General features: G+C 45.7%; 9 protein-coding genes across 9 annotated transcripts; 5 read left to right on the top strand and 4 right to left on the bottom strand.

The window, feature by feature from the left end:
- Window positions 1-1003: 1003 nt before the first annotated feature.
- Window positions 1004-2089, bottom strand: PPTG_00457 (hypothetical protein; the record flags this gene model as incomplete). Its single annotated transcript, XM_008891857.1, has 1 exon — window positions 1004-2089. One exon carries the CDS (start codon window positions 2087-2089, stop codon window positions 1004-1006), a length of 1086 nt encoding a protein of 361 aa, XP_008890105.1.
- A 1103-nt stretch (window positions 2090-3192) lies between these two features.
- On the top strand, window positions 3193-3492 carry PPTG_00456 (hypothetical protein; the record flags this gene model as incomplete). The annotated part of the gene is made up of 1 exon (XM_008891856.1): window positions 3193-3492. One exon carries the CDS (start codon window positions 3193-3195, stop codon window positions 3490-3492), a length of 300 nt encoding a protein of 99 aa, XP_008890104.1.
- A 649-nt stretch (window positions 3493-4141) lies between these two features.
- Window positions 4142-4540, top strand: PPTG_00455 (hypothetical protein; the record flags this gene model as incomplete). Its single annotated transcript, XM_008891855.1, has 1 exon — window positions 4142-4540. The coding sequence occupies one exon, from the start codon at window positions 4142-4144 to the stop codon at window positions 4538-4540; it is 399 nt and encodes a 132-aa protein (XP_008890103.1).
- A 562-nt stretch (window positions 4541-5102) lies between these two features.
- PPTG_20739 (hypothetical protein) lies at window positions 5103-5306 on the top strand (the record flags this gene model as incomplete). The annotated part of the gene is made up of 1 exon (XM_008892937.1): window positions 5103-5306. The coding sequence occupies one exon, from the start codon at window positions 5103-5105 to the stop codon at window positions 5304-5306; it is 204 nt and encodes a 67-aa protein (XP_008891185.1).
- Window positions 5307-5646: 340 nt separating this feature from the next.
- On the bottom strand, window positions 5647-6318 carry PPTG_00454 (hypothetical protein; the record flags this gene model as incomplete). Its single annotated transcript, XM_008891854.1, has 1 exon — window positions 5647-6318. One exon carries the CDS (start codon window positions 6316-6318, stop codon window positions 5647-5649), a length of 672 nt encoding a protein of 223 aa, XP_008890102.1.
- A 2672-nt stretch (window positions 6319-8990) lies between these two features.
- Window positions 8991-10375, top strand: PPTG_00453 (hypothetical protein; the record flags this gene model as incomplete). The annotated part of the gene is made up of 1 exon (XM_008891853.1): window positions 8991-10375. One exon carries the CDS (start codon window positions 8991-8993, stop codon window positions 10323-10325), a length of 1335 nt encoding a protein of 444 aa, XP_008890101.1. The 3' UTR covers window positions 10326-10375.
- PPTG_00452 (hypothetical protein) lies at window positions 10308-11173 on the bottom strand. The gene is made up of 2 exons (XM_008891852.1): window positions 10654-11173; window positions 10308-10579 (listed from the first exon to the last, which is right to left on the bottom strand). The coding sequence occupies exons 1-2, from the start codon at window positions 11067-11069 to the stop codon at window positions 10405-10407; spliced, it is 591 nt and encodes a 196-aa protein (XP_008890100.1). The 5' UTR covers window positions 11070-11173; the 3' UTR covers window positions 10308-10404.
- Window positions 11174-11820: 647 nt separating this feature from the next.
- PPTG_00451 (hypothetical protein) lies at window positions 11821-13785 on the top strand. The gene is made up of 5 exons (XM_008891851.1): window positions 11821-12201; window positions 12280-12826; window positions 12888-13010; window positions 13075-13181; window positions 13243-13785. Exons 1-5 carry the CDS (start codon window positions 11906-11908, stop codon window positions 13667-13669), a joined length of 1500 nt encoding a protein of 499 aa, XP_008890099.1. The 5' UTR covers window positions 11821-11905; the 3' UTR covers window positions 13670-13785.
- On the bottom strand, window positions 13749-14620 carry PPTG_00450 (hypothetical protein). Its single transcript, XM_008891850.1, has one exon. The coding sequence runs from the start codon at window positions 14586-14588 to the stop codon at window positions 13839-13841; it is 750 nt and encodes a 249-aa protein (XP_008890098.1). The 5' UTR covers window positions 14589-14620; the 3' UTR covers window positions 13749-13838.
- Between the last annotated feature and the right edge of the window lie 3894 nt (window positions 14621-18514).

Here is an 18514-nt window from a genome sequence, read left to right as displayed (position 1 = left end):
GGGGCTTTGCCCCAATAATTGACGTAATCTACACTGGAGGATGGAGCCAGACTACATGATAGCCCCACGGAAGATAGGACGCCAAGAAGTTGTTGCGGTTTAATTACAAACCATGCCAGGTAGAGTCCTGGCATTAAGCAACTGAATTAGTTTTTCTTATTATGTGGACACCAGGCGAAATGTATGCTGAGTTATGAAGTTCGCCCTCGCTTACAGGTACTAACGCAGCGCAGACGCAACTACATGCTTGTTTAAATCATTCAGTAAAATACCAGTCTTTAGTTGTCACTGTCCTAGATTTGGACCATAAGAGCACAGAAGACAGTGTACTGGAAAACTTGGGGCGTATGAAGAATCACTGCTTACACCATACTTCTCCATTCCACACGAATAGGCAGTATACCCTACGTCGCCATTCCACACGAATATACAGAGACGATCAAAATTTACTCGATGTGGTCCACACCACCGCTTCTCCTACCCGAATGCACGTTTTTGTCCAATGAAATTGTATTCTTAGTGGTTGTTTAATGTGCGCAGCTGTGCCAATCAAAAATTAATCAAAAACGCAGCTGAACAACAATTTTTTTAATCCTGCAGATCAATCTGAAAATGCTCAACATTTTTTTTCCTCTCCGGAGCATGAATTATGGAGAAAAGTCTGATGAATGACCATGTCACTGTCTCCAGATCTCCCTACGAACAAGCGATACCGCCCTATAAAAATTGAGCAAGAAGCCCGCATCCGGAGCTTTCGTATGCTGCCCTCGGCTTCAGAAGCAAACACCGCGGTCCCAAGATAGTGCAGTTCAAATTTTACTGCATACTCATGTGGAATGGAGAGGTATGTATTTTCGTGTGTTTGGAAGTACATTAAGTGGGCTGACCGTGAAATGCGGAATCAGTTAAACCGCTGAGTTGACGTCGCACACAGTGCCAGATGTATTAAATAACTTCACTACTTTCTGCGACGAAATAAGGAGTATGGTAGGAATGCTGAAAGCTACTCCAGTACTTTCTTGGCCCGCCAATAGAATTTTCTGTAAGAATTCGAAAGTTTCTTGGTCAAGTTGTCCGTGTTGGAAACACCCAACATAGCGTTTAGCTGCTTTGGAGTTAACCCCTCATCCAACCAATGCCGAAACTGCACGAGTCGAACATCGCTAGCCAGTTTCTTCGTGCTCGGAGCCATGGTCGCAGCTTGAATCATCTCCGAACGTGCTGAAACGTCTTTAAAAAGTGTAGCCAGCTTTGCAAAGATAACCTCACTTGGATTGTCGGGGTGGATTCTGGCGATATACGCAGCCCAGGTGTTCAAAATGGGGCTCTTGAATAGTTGGATATCGGTCTTATCGAGGTTTAAGACCTTGAACACGTAATCTCCAGAACTACGTGCGCTCTCCCATTTCGCCAGCTGAATTCCCTCCAACTTAGAAACGAGAGCATTGGCGCTGTCGATTTCTTTAGCTGCAGCAAACATCTTGGCCAGAGCTTCGTCATTGTAATGTACTCTCAACCTGGTGTAAATAACAGCTTCCGAGTCCGTCGGGTTAGCTTTAGTGATGAAGTCAGTCCACCTGGAAAACTGTGGGCTTGCAAGACCTTGTGATCCCATCCGTTCGAGCTCCAAAATGTTGAAAACGTCCCTGGGAGACTTGTTAGTGCTAATCCATTTGGTAAGCTGTATCTCCTCCAATTTGGTGGCAACAGCCTTGGTTTCGTCGATTTCTTTAGCTGCAGCAAACATTTTTGCCATTGCGTCGTCGCTGTAGCGGCTTGCCAGTGTTGTGAATATTGCAAGCTCCGGGTTGTTCTTGTTGGTATTCTTTACGAACTCAATCCACTTGATAAAACGAGGACTTTTAAACAAGTTTATCCCCGTTTGGTCGAGCTGGAGGATCTTAAACGCGTCGGCTGGAGACTGCTTTCCCAGTTGGAGTTTAATATTCTGGACAATTTTCGACATCAATGGTATTTTGCCCACTTGATCGAGTCCCATTGCGGGCACTCTTTCTTCCATAGCGTTGGTCTGTTCATCCGTCGTCTTTATACTCTCAGATCTCAATAACCGCGGTGTAGTGCTCTCCATGTTCCGCGCGACGGGGGGTTGAGGGATGCGAACAACCTCGTGAAACATCGAAGCCACGGAAGTGTAGGAAAGAACAGCGACTAGAAGCAGCAATTTCATGATGGAGTATCGTCTAGGCATGCTGAATATGAGTTCCTTGAATGAACTGCGGCCACTTTACTAGCAAATGCAAAGTGAGTCGATTGCCGTGTGGCTGCGAAGCATCGACACATCGTCTAAATCCTAGGATTGGATGTAGACAAGTGTGTTTACGGATGGTGTACAGTCACAACGAGTCTGATTAATCCAGAGGCTATGAATTTTAGTGTGTAAACTTTAGTTTAAAACCCCTACTTATGTATGTTATTGTCTGCGTTATTTTAGTTTATCCAAGATTCGAATATCAAGTTTCATCTTTATAACGGTAAAAACTAGATATGATAGTTAGTTAGAGATATGAGCAAAGAAACGGCGTAGATTCTGGTTCTGATGTCCTTTCCCCCCAATTCGCAGTCGTTTTGGAGCCAACTTTTCGGGGAAGGGTTCCGACAGGGTTAGTTAGACTAGTCGTCAAATTCAGGAAAATAATTGGTCAGTCGACTCATCCCAGATGGATTTTAGGATAGGGCAGAGGCAGTTGTCCAATCGACGTGACATTCACATAATACATATCGTAACAAATCCTACTTAAGAAATTGTATCTATTTATAGAGGTCTCAAAACGTGTTTGCAAGGTACTACATAGTTTATTAGAGGTAATTGATTTATCGATAAGTTTCCAACAATGGCGATACCTGCTTCGAAAAAGCTCTAACCTCCGTTCTACACTACCGACAAGAGTAAAAACTGGTGTCTACTTAGTTCTTTAGACTTAACTACAAGCTTGCGTTGTCCATCGATCCCTCCGCTGCTATACTGCTTCACCAAGTGGAAGTTTTATTGATACTCGCAATCCTGTCCTGCTCTTCCTCTTACAGATGTCACCCTCTGGTTATTCTAGAAGTGCTCTAGACAACTCCGATTCTGAAATTACCTGCTGGATTTTTGGCGTCTCCCACGCTACGTTATCAAATTGGATATCTAAGCACTCGTACTACTCGAAATGGATACCGTTTGTAGAGAATATGAAGTTGAAAACAGTTGTGCAAGCCATTCTGGCTGAGTTTCGGTACCTACTTGATACTGCTGATCTTGATCTCGAGTCTGGAGTATCGATTCCTATCGGATTTAAAACGCCTACAACTAAGCGCTTCCTGTCGGCTACATCCCATCCGCTGATGTCTCAACAGAAAGCTGTAAAAGTTGCCAAAAAGAGCGAAGGTATAAAGTATCTGACTGGGTCGGTCAAAACGGTCACGCACGGACGCTCTCTCAAATATCCTACTGAGACTTTGTTTTTGTTGGACGAAGTCAAAACGTCATAGAAATCTGGCAATTCTATCTCTCGGAATAAAATCTCCATGCGGCTGATACAAAAGTTTGGCAACATCGATGACTCTGAAGCCCCGAGTGAATTTTGCCGTGTCATGAAACTTAACGAAAGAATAATATCACCTTCGCTTGCTCAGTGGGTACGTGTACGTCTGGAGGGTGCTAGTTGGTCTATTCGAAAGGAGAGTGTATCACAAAAAGTCCCAACGAATTGGGTCGCAGTCGCGCTAGAAGCGTCAAATAAAATTTGAGCCAAGCTAAAGGCGTGTACCGTGTTGATAAATGCCGACGATAATTTCATCAACTTCTATCCAAGAGATACTGAATTCGTTGTACCTACGAATACACGACGTGTTGGCTTGAACGTAGCTTCAGATGGTAAGAAAGGGTGTACGGTAATGGTTTCGGCTGAAATGCACTCGTCAATGATCCTTCCTCCTTTCAACGTGATGTCAGCGACACATAATGGCACCCTTGCGCGCCGTTTTGCATCGTGGCGTGACAATGGCGGCGACGCTAGTGTCCATTTCCAGCCATCCAACTGGATGGACACTCCAACTGCAAAAAGTATATCGACTTCCTCATAAGTCTGTTTCCGTGTCAAAAGATCGGATTAATTTGGGATGCTGCTTCTGCTCACACATGCCGGGAATTGACTATTTAGAGCTGAATGGACTCATGTACGAGTTCATTCCCTCAGGATTGACCTCAACCATGCAGATCTGTGGTCTGTACGCTAACCGACCCTTAAAGACTGCCATTAAGAAGAAATTCTTTCGATGGAAGGTCTCGCAAACTATACCACCGGGAGGTAAGTACAAAGTGGACCGAGTGCAAGTGATTCACTGGGTCGAAGAAGCAGTAGTGGTGGTGAATGAGCAGATGGAGACGAGTCGGAAGGTGGAATACATGTTCAATAGGCTTGGCCAGGATCCGAGACAGTCTGACAATCAGCTTTTCCAAGATCATATGAGTTGTCTTCAAGATAACGAGGTCTACAACTCCTTACTACTGAACCAGACTGCTGAAGGCCTGGAGTAGTAGACATAGCTAGCGAGCGCCCATTTCCCTTGAAATTGACGAGCTAAAACTTAACACGAAAAATGCATATTCGCCTTTCTAGCGTGCTTTTTTATGTTAAGACGAGTGTCATACGCACCCTGTCGAAAATATTCCTTCTGTGAGGTACGGTATTTAAGAATGAAAGATGTCCTTCAAATAACGCTTCAAAGCATACATACTAGAAACATGCGTTGCAACGAATTATTTCTTGTTTTATTGAACGACTCGTTGGTAGGATAAGTAGTATCACTGGGAGTAAATATTAAAATTGCGTAAAAATATTCCATTTAGTGAATTGAATATATTAAAAAAAGTAATATTAGCCAAACTCGACGTGAGTCTTATATTTCTCGATATTGATAGTATTTACAATATTCAAGTAATGTTTTCCCAATAGCACTACTTAGTACTAAAAAACTTAATACTATTGATCGTTTAATATAAATGCATTTTTTTCAACCTCTTTTAAAAATTTACTACAACTGCGTTATTAATATGTTTTCCCCTCTGCCTTCTGGCGGGGGGCATTACCCTGCCCACCATGAAGGCGATTCTTATACTGGCAAGACAAACGGACACGGGAGTCGAAGGAGGAGTGACTGGCCCAGTCGAGAAAAATCTGGTGCTTGATTGTCTGATGGTAGCCTACGTGAAGATTTGGAGAACATTTTCTGGTTTCCTGGGAAGACGCAAGGAGTTTCACAACCGACACTATTCTCGTCGCGGACCAGATAACACAGAGTAAAGAACGAAGATGCTTAGTTTAGTCACTTTTCCTCTTTCCTCTGAGCGATAACCCGCCGCACCACGCCGTCCACCACGGCTGGTGTGGCAAATAAACACTTTGTCCCAAACGACTTAGTCCTCGCCATGGAAACACGAACCTCGCGACTCTAAAGGAGGATGACATGATATTGCGCTAGTACAAGCGAGACGACAGTGCAAGACCACTGGGACAGGAGGCCATTGGCTAACGAAATGATACCAATTGTCACTGATTGATTCTTTGTTTTTCTTCTACGGTACTCATTTGAAACAGAAACGTGGAACCTGTTTGGACACTCATGACCGGTCTGAAGTACAAACTAGACTAAATCCAATTCGCTCAGATGCTTTTTCGCGCGTGGGTAGTAACTAGCGTACACATTTGCAATCGCCTTCTCTTCCATAGTCGGAGTGCCACCAAAAACTCTCTGGAGCATTTTAGCAGGCTTGATTTCTTTTATAATCCACTCGTCGAATTGCAAGCCCATCAAAACTAGAGCATTGCTCTTCGTTTCGGGGTCTTTCGCTGCTTCTCGGATCGCCTTTGCCACTGCAGCATCCGTATATGACTCCGCAATTGTCTTCATCAAGCTCATGTGTTTTCTGGAACACTTGAAGTTGAACACGTTCAAGTAGTCGGTCATCGTGTGCATCGTCGGGTTGGCGAACAAGTTGCCCATTCCTTTGTCAAGTTTCAGCCGCCTGAAAACCTCGTTTGGCGATTTCTCAGCAGCAAGCCACGCACTCAGCTGCTTCTTGCGCAACACTGTCGTCACCGCTTCCGTTTGGGGGACTTTGCTTGCTGCTTGAATCAACTTTGCCACCGCTGCATCTCCGTAGTGAGCCGTCAACGTCACAGCCATGGACGCTTCGTACCCTGGCTTCTGCAAGTTGTATTTTCCAACGTACAAGGCCCAGGTGTTTAACTTCGTGCTGTCGCGGAGCTTGTCAATTCCGTCGTAGGAATTTTCGTACATCGTCTGCGTCTTCATCCTTTGCCAGCCATAGCTTCATTCTTGCGTTGGTGAATCCACCACTAAGCGCGGTAGAAACTGTCTCAAAACCAGAGATCGTCAGCCTCTCTTCATCCATGATATCGTCTATGGTGTCAGTATTTCAGCAATCTCTCTGGGATCATTATCATTGACTGTGACCGAATGGGTCTCCATCAAGTCCGAGGATGCAGAAGAACAACATGACTGGAGAGAGCAGTAGCAGCAGTAACGAGCGGGATGCAGTGCAGACGCATGACGCGGGGGGGGGGGGGGGGAAGAAAGTGAAGGCTTTCGATCAAGGAAGCAAATTGCAAAGTGGGCTAAACTAACCTAGATTCGGACTTAGCATCTGGAACGAAAGACATAAACACATACCTAGTCTGGAGCATAATGATATGCCAGTTGATCAATCATTCCGGCCGTGATCGGTAGGACCGGATCTCATTGAATCATCGTACAATACGTTGTTGCAGTTTCTAACGGCAGCTTGAGAATATACGGATCTACGTTCGTCTCATCAGCTAATCTGTACTCGTTTGACCACTCCTTCGTGATGGGGTATCGAGCGGTTGGTCGCCAGAGGAGTCGTCCGCGCAAAATAAAGCGATGGAATTCATACGCAGCCAGGCTAAATGCTCATGTACATGTTTTGAAAGATTACGACTGTGTTTTCTGTTCGAAAAGCCGATCTCATGGTCGACACTGTCACGTAGTGAGGACGCGTAAAATGTCCATAGTACTATGAGGTCAATCCACAGAGATAGTATTAATCCACAGATCTGTGAGCCCAGTAAATAACGCACTATACTAATCCATAGCTGAATTGACAAATCCACTAGAAGATCAATCAAACCACCAAATGTCAGGTAATCAAACAAACTAAATTTTAGCCAACCAGTGACCGATTACAAGCCATCGGAGATTGGCCGACACGCATTCAATCAAAATCTGCTGCAGGAAACGTCGAGACAAGCCACCGACAGCGCCACCTCACTCCCCTTGCTCTCTACGCGCAGCACTCGTAAGCCCATAGTGAGTAGCAAGACGAAAACATCCGTACGTACGCGAAAACTACCTGAATACCGTCTTTTGTTTGCTTGATTGCTAACAATGTATCTGACACAGCCGCTCCTATTGTAGCGGCAGAAAATGAAGGGACTAGTAATCAAAGCCACAATTTGGGCTCAATTTTGATAAAACCAGATATGACATTTAGATATGTGGTAAAAACCGCTCATTTTGAGCATGCTTTTGGTGTTAAAACCGGCTAATTCAACGTAGTTTTGCCGCTACAGGCTCCACCAAAAGGTGTCTCCGAGGACATTTAAGCGGGGAAACAGTTGCTAAAATGCTGATTTTCTATTGGTCTAGAGCGTGGAAAGTGCAAAACAGTCGTGCAAACACGCGTTAAGAATAAAAGGTTCAAAATTAAAAAAAAGGATTTGTATAAATTTAAAGTTAACCCTACATGGGCAAAAATGACAAGCGCACCTCGACGAAATTGGTGTCTGGGTCGAAGTTCCTTGCCCGGAGCACCCGATAAACTCTGTTTTTACCAAAGCGCGTTGCCTCTTTAGTTCGATGGCGCGAGTCCTGCCCTCCACTACTGCCTGCTTTGACCTCGGCGACGAAATAATCATATACATTGCAAACTAGGGTTTTCTCCTCCGGGCTGAGCTGGTGTCTGCGTTGCATTGCACTTCCTGAAATGAAAGAGATGAAGAGTCTTTATTTATGGAAGAAGGAGCTACGAAACCTCAGCTTTCTATTCGCGCCCTTTGCGCTCAATTTAAGGTTATTTTTATGAAGTTATCGCCGTTCATCCAAATATAACAATTCATTTTGGATTAGCTAGCCCCATCATTTTCTGCCGCTACAATAAGAATGGGAAAGCTACTCCCGTGGGCTATGCTGCATCGGCAGGTGATGCGACCTACAAGTTGAACCAAGTGGATTATCCTACCTTTGTCTGTGGAATTTCAGACCATTCTCCTTCCTTTCACTTGGTTGCTTTGTTCGTCGTGTCACAACAAGAAAAGCGTCACTACGCATGTGCGCTTGCATCCCTCCAAGCTATCTACGCTCGCGTTTTGCAGAAGCCGATGGTAGTGCACACCTTAACTAGTCTTGCGACATCTATCTTATGAACTTATTATGGGGTTCTCTCGAGTTTGATGGTAAGCACATGTAGAATATGCCGAGTTGAACATTTTGCTGCCAACGCATTCACTGTTACGATGAGAAACAGATCTTCACTAAAATATAACTTTACAAAGTTTTTTATGCTATAAAGTTGTTGAGACGCGACATTTCAATTGCTTGATTCAAGTGCTGTTTCCAGGCTGTATTGCAATTGGGCATGAAGGTGCTCCTATGCATCTCGCGATTCCCCGACCCACAAGCACAACATGAGAAAACTGTAGCCATTACCGGTATGTTGACCCCGTATACATCGTGCGAACAATACTGAAGGCCGTGACACACAACAGGGCTGTCCACAGTCCATCCGAACAACTTGATCATCAAGTTCAAGTGCACTGAAACCAGCGAAAATTGTCTGCAGATGATCAGGATTGGCAATTCCGGCCTCAATTCACCTTCCCTGCATCACTGTTGCATTGGCCGGCGCTAGAGAGAGTGTCCGTCTCCGAACCAACCAGCTTACAACAATGGCGGACGTGACTCCACTACGACGAGCTCGAACGCTTCAGCCTCTTTCAGAACAGCGACGTGACCGAGCAAGACCTGCGAGTATGCGAGAGAAAATTGGAGTGAGATGGCACAAGTCACTCCTAGCTCGTTCGTCTGCCAAGACTCCCGAACCTCCAATGGCGAGACCCAAAGTGAGACTTCGCGACGGTGACGTGGAGGCGTTCCGCAACTTGGCACACAGTGTGATCTCTCGAACTTTGGCTCATGAGTGCGAGTACCGACGTCAAGGTTGCCCAGAACCCGACGCACAGGAATGGAAACTAGTGAAGCGACACAACGGACTCCGCGTGTACAAATGCAAGATGCAGCCAGAGTTCCAGCCGTCACTGAGTCAGGAGAACGCACTAGCACGAGCGCCGACTGCGGTTTGTGTAGGCACCATTGACGGCTCGCTCAAGGACGTTCTCTATGGTCTCCATACCAAGACCCGCAGGGAGATGCACGTGACCAACACGTTTATGAACAAAGGACATCTCGAGTGTGCTGTGTTGTCTGTGATCGAGCGTGGATCAGACCGTGATCCGTTCAAGCAACTCGCACTAAAGTGGATCCTCGCACAGAATTTCGGAGACGTGAAAAGTGGCAATTACCATGACGTGTGTACTATCGAGTCGATGGGCACAGGAGTAGACGGTCGAGGCGACAACTTCGGCTACCGATTGATCAAAAGTGTCGATCTAGCGGAATACCCGCAGTTGTCCACCAGCAACGACGTCGTGCGCGCTAGAATGACGATGTGCTGCATCTTTCGACAAGACGCCAACTCACGCACTGTGCGTGTTTATTCCAAAGGAATGCTCGACATGGGGGAAGATATTCCGTCCTTCGTGCCAAATAGCGACGCTACCAGCACGATGATGCTGTCCATTGCCAGTGCGACGGAGATCGCAGAGGCCAAACGACTGACTCTACTTGCTCTACAACGTGCCGAGTACAGTGCTTGTCACTCTCAGCGAACATGCGAGCCTGAGGACTCTTCGCGCGAGACGGAGGCGACGATCACCTCTCCACAACCAGCTGAGGGTATGAATTTGCACGAATCATTCCTACAGAAAATGCCTTCGGATCCGTGTTCCGTGTGTGGGAAGAACCCGACGATGTCCAAGTTTGTTCGGGCCTCGCATCGCTCCTGCGGAGTCTGCAAACATCCCGTGTGTCATAAATGCCATGTCAAACGCAGATTGTTCGCTCGATCGGACGCAGTCGTCGTCGCTTGCTGTAAGATCTGCATCATTGCGTCCAAGCGACTGCGCATAGATCCACGTGATCCCTGTCCGATGCTATCGGCATAAATGACGATAGTTTTCCATAGGTTAGTATGAACATTATCATTTTGCACTAGAATCTTTTTTTCTTGGTTTGTTAAATTCTTTACAGGAACTTGGAGAGGTATGAGTGCATGAACCAGAGGTAGGCGACCACAAAGACTACCCGTTGCAGAATTGACGGTAAAATGACCAGTAGCTGTACCACGACGCCCCAGGACCACATGAACAGGTACGGCAACGTCAACCAGTGCCACACAGGCCACATCCCAACTGCCAAACTACATGAAACAACAGCCAGACCATCAATACATCAGTATGCAGCCTGTCAAGATATCACTAAACTGGTACTTACCAGAACCCCGACGCTAGCATCGAAACCAGCATCCCGTGCGTCGCTGTCTTGGCGCTCTCATAGTGCACTCGCTCACCTAGGATCATGCTACGGTACACCTCGATGTAGCAGCCAAAGACACCCAGTAGCGTTCCGAAGAAGATGCCCAGGTGCACAAAACTACGATTGGCATGCGGCGCGTGCAGTAAATCCGATACAAAACCCGCTTCATAGATTCCCAAACTCGCCACAATGAAGAACGCTACGGACCAGATCTTGTCCATCACGAAGCGCAACCAGATCTCAGTCTGAGAGCGCCGCGGTTCCGGGATATTGGCCACCATAGGGTCCGTCTCCGTTTGCTTTGTCTCATCGTCGTCGTCTACATCGCGCTGCAAGCGAGGGCGGCGCTCCTTGATCTCCTGCATGTCCATCATCTTGGTAGCTTGGAATGTCTGAATCCTCTTATTTCATAAGGACAATGCAGTCTATTTCACAGGTTCTGATTCCGCGTGCGTGTTTATCAGGTACAGGCGTCACCAACTTCTCAATGGGATAAATACAAATCTCGTAAAAAGCGAAGAAATTCGAAGATAAACTTTGATGTTCAGCGAAGGTATAATAATAAGCTGGTGATCTTGAGACCTAACACGTCGCGTCGTTCTGGGGTCCGGATAGGTGAGGCTTGCTACCCAAAAGAGAAACAGGTATACATTTACCCCAATGGATCTTGTTTAATAAGTATCGTGTTGTTGGCCGCTGCATACCTATCAGTAGTGAGTTTCACCGTAAGCCCGATCAAGGATATATAATGTTTGAGACATTAAGATGACAGGAACAAGTTGGTGGAGCTATCCTTCGGACGAATATTAAAGGTGATTGGAGCTGATACATTTCAAAGTGGGTGATGTGGACGTGTAAACCTGGCAATTTCTACAGAAAAGCACTGCAACGTCCAGCGATTTTGGGCAGGTAAGAAGCGTTTTACAAACTACAGAATGACTACAGGCTACCAAAGTTAATGGAGATGTTCGCGTTTTATTTCCTAGTTTGCTGCTACGTAGCCAGTTAGAAATACCCAGTACTGCATGCTTGGTTCCCCAGCGCTCTATTTTGGGTGTGACAACAAACAATTCTAAATCGTTCTCCGTCGAATTTGATCTACGCAAAACAATTTTCTTTACATTCCTAAAACTTTGCATCTGATTCCGACTCAGAGTCAGATCTATCTGTGACACACATTTCCACATTATCAGAGCGAGGGTTCGTCGACATGGGGGTCAAGAAGCCCGCGGAGGCTGTTGCGGCCGCCGTTGAGGCCTCAGTCTCTGCTGCGTCTACGCGCGGCTGCAAGGAGTTCGCAGCCAACAAGCGGGGCGTGTTCTTCCTCACGTTCGTCAGCTACGTGTTGTTCCATGCGAGTCGCAAGAGCTTCTCGGCCATCAAAGGCGAGATGGGGGACGAACAGTGGATTCACTCGGACCTGTATTCAAGAGACCAGCAGGCCGAGATGTACGGGCTGATGGATACGCTCTTCATGGGCTTCTACGCGCTCGGGCTCTACATCAGGTATGGAGGTGCTATTAACCGTTATTAGTTCCATTAACCGATATGTGACGTGTGCTAATGAATGTACCAATATTGAAGTGGCATTCTAGGAGACAAGCACGATCTTCGCCGCATGATCGCTGGCGGTATGTGGGCCACAGCAGCTATTGTATTACTGTTCGGACTCGGAGCATTGGCTGATATCCACGCGCTGAGCTTCTACGCGGTACTATGGGGTCTCAATGGCCTCATCCAGTCCAGTGGATGGCCTGCTAACGTCGCTGTTATGGGCAAGTGGTTCGACCAGAAAGAACGCGGCGCAGTGCTCGGAGTCTGGAGTGGCAATGCCTGTCTGGGCAACATTGTGGGCACAGCTCTCGTAGCTATAATGTTCGCAGTGGTAGACAAGACAATGGCGTGGAAACTCGCACTGATCGTAGCTGCTGGACTCGTGGCGTTCCATGGCGTTCTCATACATTTGTTCTTATATCCGGACCCGAAGGACGTGCCTTATCGCCATGAATCACTCGAGGAGGCCAAGCCAGAAGTAGCCAAGCAGAAAGATGACCCCGAAGAACTTGCGGACTCGGCAGAGGAGACAAAACCCAAAGGCATTGGCTTTTTCAAAGCCTGGTGCATTCCCGGGGTCAGTATTAGTGCGTTTAAGCTAGCGTTGCGTGATCTTTAACCGACTTTTGTGTGTACAGGTCTTACCGTACTCGTTGGCGTATGCTTGTCTCAAGTCGGTCAACTACGCGCTGTTCTTCTGGCTTCCATTCTACCTGACAGTGTCGCTTCACATGGATAATTCTGAGGCGGGCTCTTTCTCGGTTCGTTATCTTCTTGCTATCTCGAGTGATTTGGTTTAACCAGTGTTTGTATTGAATCGGGTAGATGTTATACGACGCTGGGCAGATTTTCGGAGGTTTCGTGGGTGGAATAGTGTCCGATAAAATGGGTGTGCGGTCTCCGGTGGTCGTAACAATGCTGCTTCTCTCCTGGTACGAAACCTACTGTTGCGCTGGTTGTAACTACATTCTAACTTCATAACTGTTATATCAGCATCACCTTGTACTTCATGGACGGAGCTTCATACGACGTGACCGCGCTCCTGTTGCTATCGTCTGGGTTCATGCTGGGTGGCCCAGCTAACTTGATCAGTACTGCCATTTCGGCGGATCTAGGCACTCACGAGAGTATCAAAGGGGACGCTGAGGCACTTTCCACTGTCACGGGTATCATCGATGGCACTGGAAGCATCGGAGCTGCTTTGGTGCAATACCTTGTGGGGTATTTAGCTAATTGCCAGTACGAACCGAAAGGCTGCGACCCCAAGAGCCCTCACTGCGTCCAGGTTTGCTCGTGGGGTCCAGTTTTCGTGCTGTTGGAGGTCGGCACTGTTCTGTCGTGCGTGTGCCTCGCACAGCTCCTATACCACGAACTGCTACTCATTCGGAGCCGACGTCGCTACTGCGTTCGTGAGAATTAAAGCATCGGGAGGAATTAATTACTGACCGAGAGGGGTTAATTATCGTATCTTTCCCCGCACCATAACTCACTACAATAAAACGCTTCAGCATTATTAACGCTATATCAGTAGATGTCAACATGTGTTCTTTAGGTTTCGTCGAATACCTTGACGCAATGTGTCGGCTCCATTAAACAGCGACCGGTGTGTATGCTGTGTTGTGCTGAACAAGGTATTTCTTGACTAAATCCTTGTTGACCTTGTCTACTGCTCTGTTGCCTCCCTTCATCGAAATAGCCATATCTGTTGGTATCTTCTTCTCCTTCCAGAATTTGCTGACCAGACCGACGCGCAGCCGCTCGGCGGTGGCAAAAGCGAGGTCGTCCTTGCTCTTCAGCCCAAGCTCGATATACTTCACCAGTTTTTCTAGTCCCAGCTCCCTCTCGAGTGTTTTAACTCCAAACAAGTCGTCTGTCTTCTTGGCTGCTTCCTCACTATATCTGACATATAGGGGCAGCGCTTCGGGCGCGAACGCTTTCCCTACTGGCAACTTCTCCATCACATGTGCCGTATAAACATCGTCCAGTGATTTCCCGTTGATCCCTTTGACCAATTTGTCGATTTTGTTCATCGCCTCTGAGGGCATCGCCTTGGTAAGCATCGTCAGCTCCTCCGGCACCCCCGCCACCGCCACCGTCATCGACTCGACCGGTAATACCTTTTTCGACTTGAATAGTTTCGCGATCTTATTAGCAAAGTTCGACATTGCCCCCCGCTCTTCGTTATCTTCGCCACCAATCGTCTTCTCGGCTCTCAGGATTCTCCGGGTTTCCACGTCACTTCGATCAAGAAGGACGTTGGGGTTCACAATCGGCAATGAGGCATCGGCACACATAGCGATGACAGCAAGCGCTACTACGAGCAGATATTGAAGACGCATTAGTGCGCTGTTCGTTGCCCCTGTATCGAAGCAAAATGAGAAGTAGAGTGCATGGACCGAAGCGGGGGAAAGTGTTTACAATCAAACAATTGAATGTTGTGATAAAGAATGTTGTTATTAATACAAGCTGGGGAATGGGTGTCATTATTGTGCTAAACATGAGCTCAAAAGTTAGAAAATACTGCCCCTCCGCTGTTGTACAAAAAAAGCCAAAATGTACATGTCCTTTAGAAAGCAATAAAACGCAAGATACAGTGCTATTAATACATCCCGTTTGCGCGCCGTCGGACCTTTGATAAACTTCGGGGTATACATCTTCTTGCCAAAAATACCCTCAGATATATGCTTAAATCTGATGAATTTGCAAATCCGATAAGATCCACATCCGCGAAAACGGAGTGCATTACTGTAAAACTTCTTATAAGAAACTATCGCTAAGAGGTTGATTACGGCATATTTAGTGGGTGTACAAGCGTCTTCATGAGGCATAGAACAGCATGGATTTGAAATCACAGTTACACACACTGCTGTACGTAAACGTACGTTCCCATAGCAGAGGCTTTAATGATTTAATCATTAGCTGTATAGTTTTTGTAATTTCAAATCCTCGACACCTGAAAAGTCAAGTGGAGTGGACATGGCTATAAGCTACTACTAGTAGTATTATACAAGCATGACCAGTCTCGTCGTATTGCTATATGCCATGAACATTTGGTTTTGGAAGGTTAGAGGAAATCTATGGATCACTTGAGACGTATACAAGCAATTAAAGCTCAAGTTATCGCGCAGAAAATGAGGGAGCAAACACATGTTTGCACGAAACCGTATACTGCATCTTGTGGAGGGCATCGAATTTTCTCAGCCATAAATGTCGCATTGTTGTGGAGTCGAACGGACTGCCTTATTTTTTGGGAACAAGTCCAGAATGTTTATGGTAAACCTCTCTTATCTAATATAGCCGGTGGAACAATTTTTGATCAAGTATACCAAGTTGATCATGTAAGGACGGCTGGTGTGGAGTACATTCCTGAAAGTTAGTGGGGGATGGGAAATGGAGGTAAGATTTTGTCAGTGTATCGGGCTCGGACCAAATAGTCAAGTTTTAGCGTACTTATTAGGTGTGGGAAAAAGTGAGTCCGCAATTGGAAATATCCCGAATATGTGCACCTCCGATTCGGCACCGGTATCAGTCGATACCCTGCCAGATTTTATGTTTACGCGAATCGGATGTGCAATTATCTTTGCCCATCACCACCCTAGCAATTGGTTTCCCCCTCCTCGGGGAGGGATGACACGCCGCATCGATCTGATTTTAAATTTTGGAACGGACGTCTTCATACAAATAAACACTTTATTTTTTACCGCCAAAGACAATGGGACATCGCCCTTCCTCCTAAATGTCGCTAACTCGTCGCACAACGACGCTTCTATTGAGCTATCCAATATTGCTACACGCAAGCTCCCGCCCAATACAACTGCCGTACTGCAGCCCATGGACCAGGGCATCATTAAGTGCCTGAAGAATGACAAGAAGCAAGCTGCTGAGCTGGACCTGTTTTACAAGGGTGTTTCTAACAGACCAGTCGACGTTTACTCCGCCATTAAGTGGTTGTCTGAAGGCTGGAACAACATATCTGCAAAGACTATTAGAAATTGTTGGTGCCACACAGGCATCGTCTCAAAACTAAACGTAAGTTTTCTACGTAATTAACAAAATAAATATCAGTGCACTGAATTTGTGTTTGTTTTATGCTTTACGTTGTGGACTTATGCCCTGGCACTGTTGATATCATATGAAGAGTTCATTTCACTACCAAAAGGAAGTCGTTTGCGTCTTAGTTTTTCTAAAGGGGTCAAAAGCGCCCACCGTGGGTCTAGAAGGTCAGCTACAAGCAAAGCAGTACTTTTCCTCTCGCAAACTCCGTTGCGGCTAGATCCCTCATAGAAAAGTGTCCCTGCAGCTTCTAGGCATTCTATGCATTTAACCACTGATCCAATACTGAAACCAATATTAAATATAGTCCTATATCGACTAGCGAAGTAGGCATGAAAAATCCTAGAGGAAGAACGGATAGGATTTTAGGCTGTGCTGCCTAGATAGAAGAGGCATGTTGATATGGTCCGCCCTGCCGAATTGGAGGTGCATAACTGTATATCGAAAATCTTTTCTTGAAGCCCCAAAAAATTAACGCTTTTCTGGCCTACCCATTGACTAAAACTGATGCTGGTGTGTAAAACCCAAACACGGACATGAATTAATCCAAGTTGGACTGTACGTTTACTTCGTACCGAAGCACTACCAGTAAAAAAGAATGTACAAATCCATTTTGGGTCCTGATAGTACTCGTAAACTACAAGAAACAGTAAGCAGATACTGCGGCTGCGAACCAGGCGCCGGAATGTACTGACGCGGCGTCAGTGACGCCAGAGCGTACATTTTTGGCTCATAGAAAAAAAGAACATTTCTAATCTTACCATACAAGCCAAGTGGTACCCCACAAGCGAGGCGATTATTTTTTTTTTTTTTTTTTTTTTGAAAGTTTTGGCCCAGACGAAATGTAGATTGCTTCGCCTCAAACAAATAACATTAAGTTTATAGCATTGCAATTCCTTTTGATACTTATCTCGACAATTCATTCTCGCGAACTTGTTGAGCCATGCAAAAAGAAATAACAGTACATTTTATAGATGTGATCCCCGCGCATATAGTTCGTGCGCTGAAGTATTCGACTATAGAATTGAACAAATGCAAAGCTAATAAAAAGATTTCTGTAGTTAACTTTGACCGTACGAGCTTTCTACATTTGCAGATGCACTTCATCCTCCCCAACTCTTAAACTCTGAAGCCTAACGAAAGGAACCATCATAATTTAAGTATTAGGTTATCAATACCAGTGCGGTTTGTTGAGGTAAAACATACCTGCTTTATTTTCACTGATGATAAGTTGGTTTGCTTTTTTTTTTTTTACTTAGTGTTAACGGCCTAAATTTACGGAACTCTTTAGTTATTAGATTGAACTACCTACAGGTGTCAGTAAAGTTGAAGACGAGTATGCTTTGCTATCTTTACGAAAAACAAACACTGGTCAGTCGGAGTTTTTGGTTGTATGAAATCTATGTGAGGGCACTACACGTAACATACGTCACAAAGTCTAGTTGCACAAATCCAGAGCTGTTCCGAAGCGCGGCTTTATAGTCAGAGAAGAGTCGTCGTCACTAACTAGATTTCAAATATCAAGTGAATCCATTTATATTTTGTCACATTCGCATGGGTTTTACGAGGTATTGAGCTGCGGGGAAAAAAAGATGCATGATCCCATTGACAAAATAATTTTCTGTGTTGATGCGTTTGTACACACCTGGTCCGCTGCTGTTGTTGTAATTTTTATACATCAACTCTTTCGTGGTCAGCAGTGGCATGTTTCGCCCTTTGATTCCTGTTCGTAACCGGAGATAAAATTGGTCATGAATGGGGGCAAATGTCCACTTTGGCGGAGGTTCAACCACGAACCCACCTTTATTTGAACATGATAATAACCACCAATGAGAAGCAGGATAGCACCCCAACCCTTGAGTACATTTCGCTGTGTGGTAGACATTACTGCAAAATATGCGTTTAGGTACGAAATATACTACTATTGCGCCAGCAACGTGCTTTATAAGTACGTTTTCTTTTTTGGTAATAAGTGATACCACAATAGAGAGCCAATACTAGTCCAACCAAATTTACATAGTAAAATAAAGATATGTGCACATTTGTTTTCCATACATAGATGAAGATATTTACATACAAGGATACATTGTAATCAACACTGAACTAACCCGATGGAGCGGTTAATTCGCGAGTCCGTGTGGCACCGGTGGAGCACGATTAGAGCTATATAGACGAACCTACCGAGCTACACACTTCCACAAGCCAGGTGAAC

This window comes from Phytophthora parasitica (assembly GCF_000247585.1).
Source record: "Phytophthora parasitica INRA-310 unplaced genomic scaffold supercont2.1, whole genome shotgun sequence".
Taxonomy (NCBI): domain Eukaryota; phylum Oomycota; class Peronosporomycetes; order Peronosporales; family Peronosporaceae; genus Phytophthora; species Phytophthora nicotianae.
The sequence above is the reverse complement of the archived record's forward strand: the minus strand, read 5'-3'. Positions and strand labels throughout refer to the sequence as shown.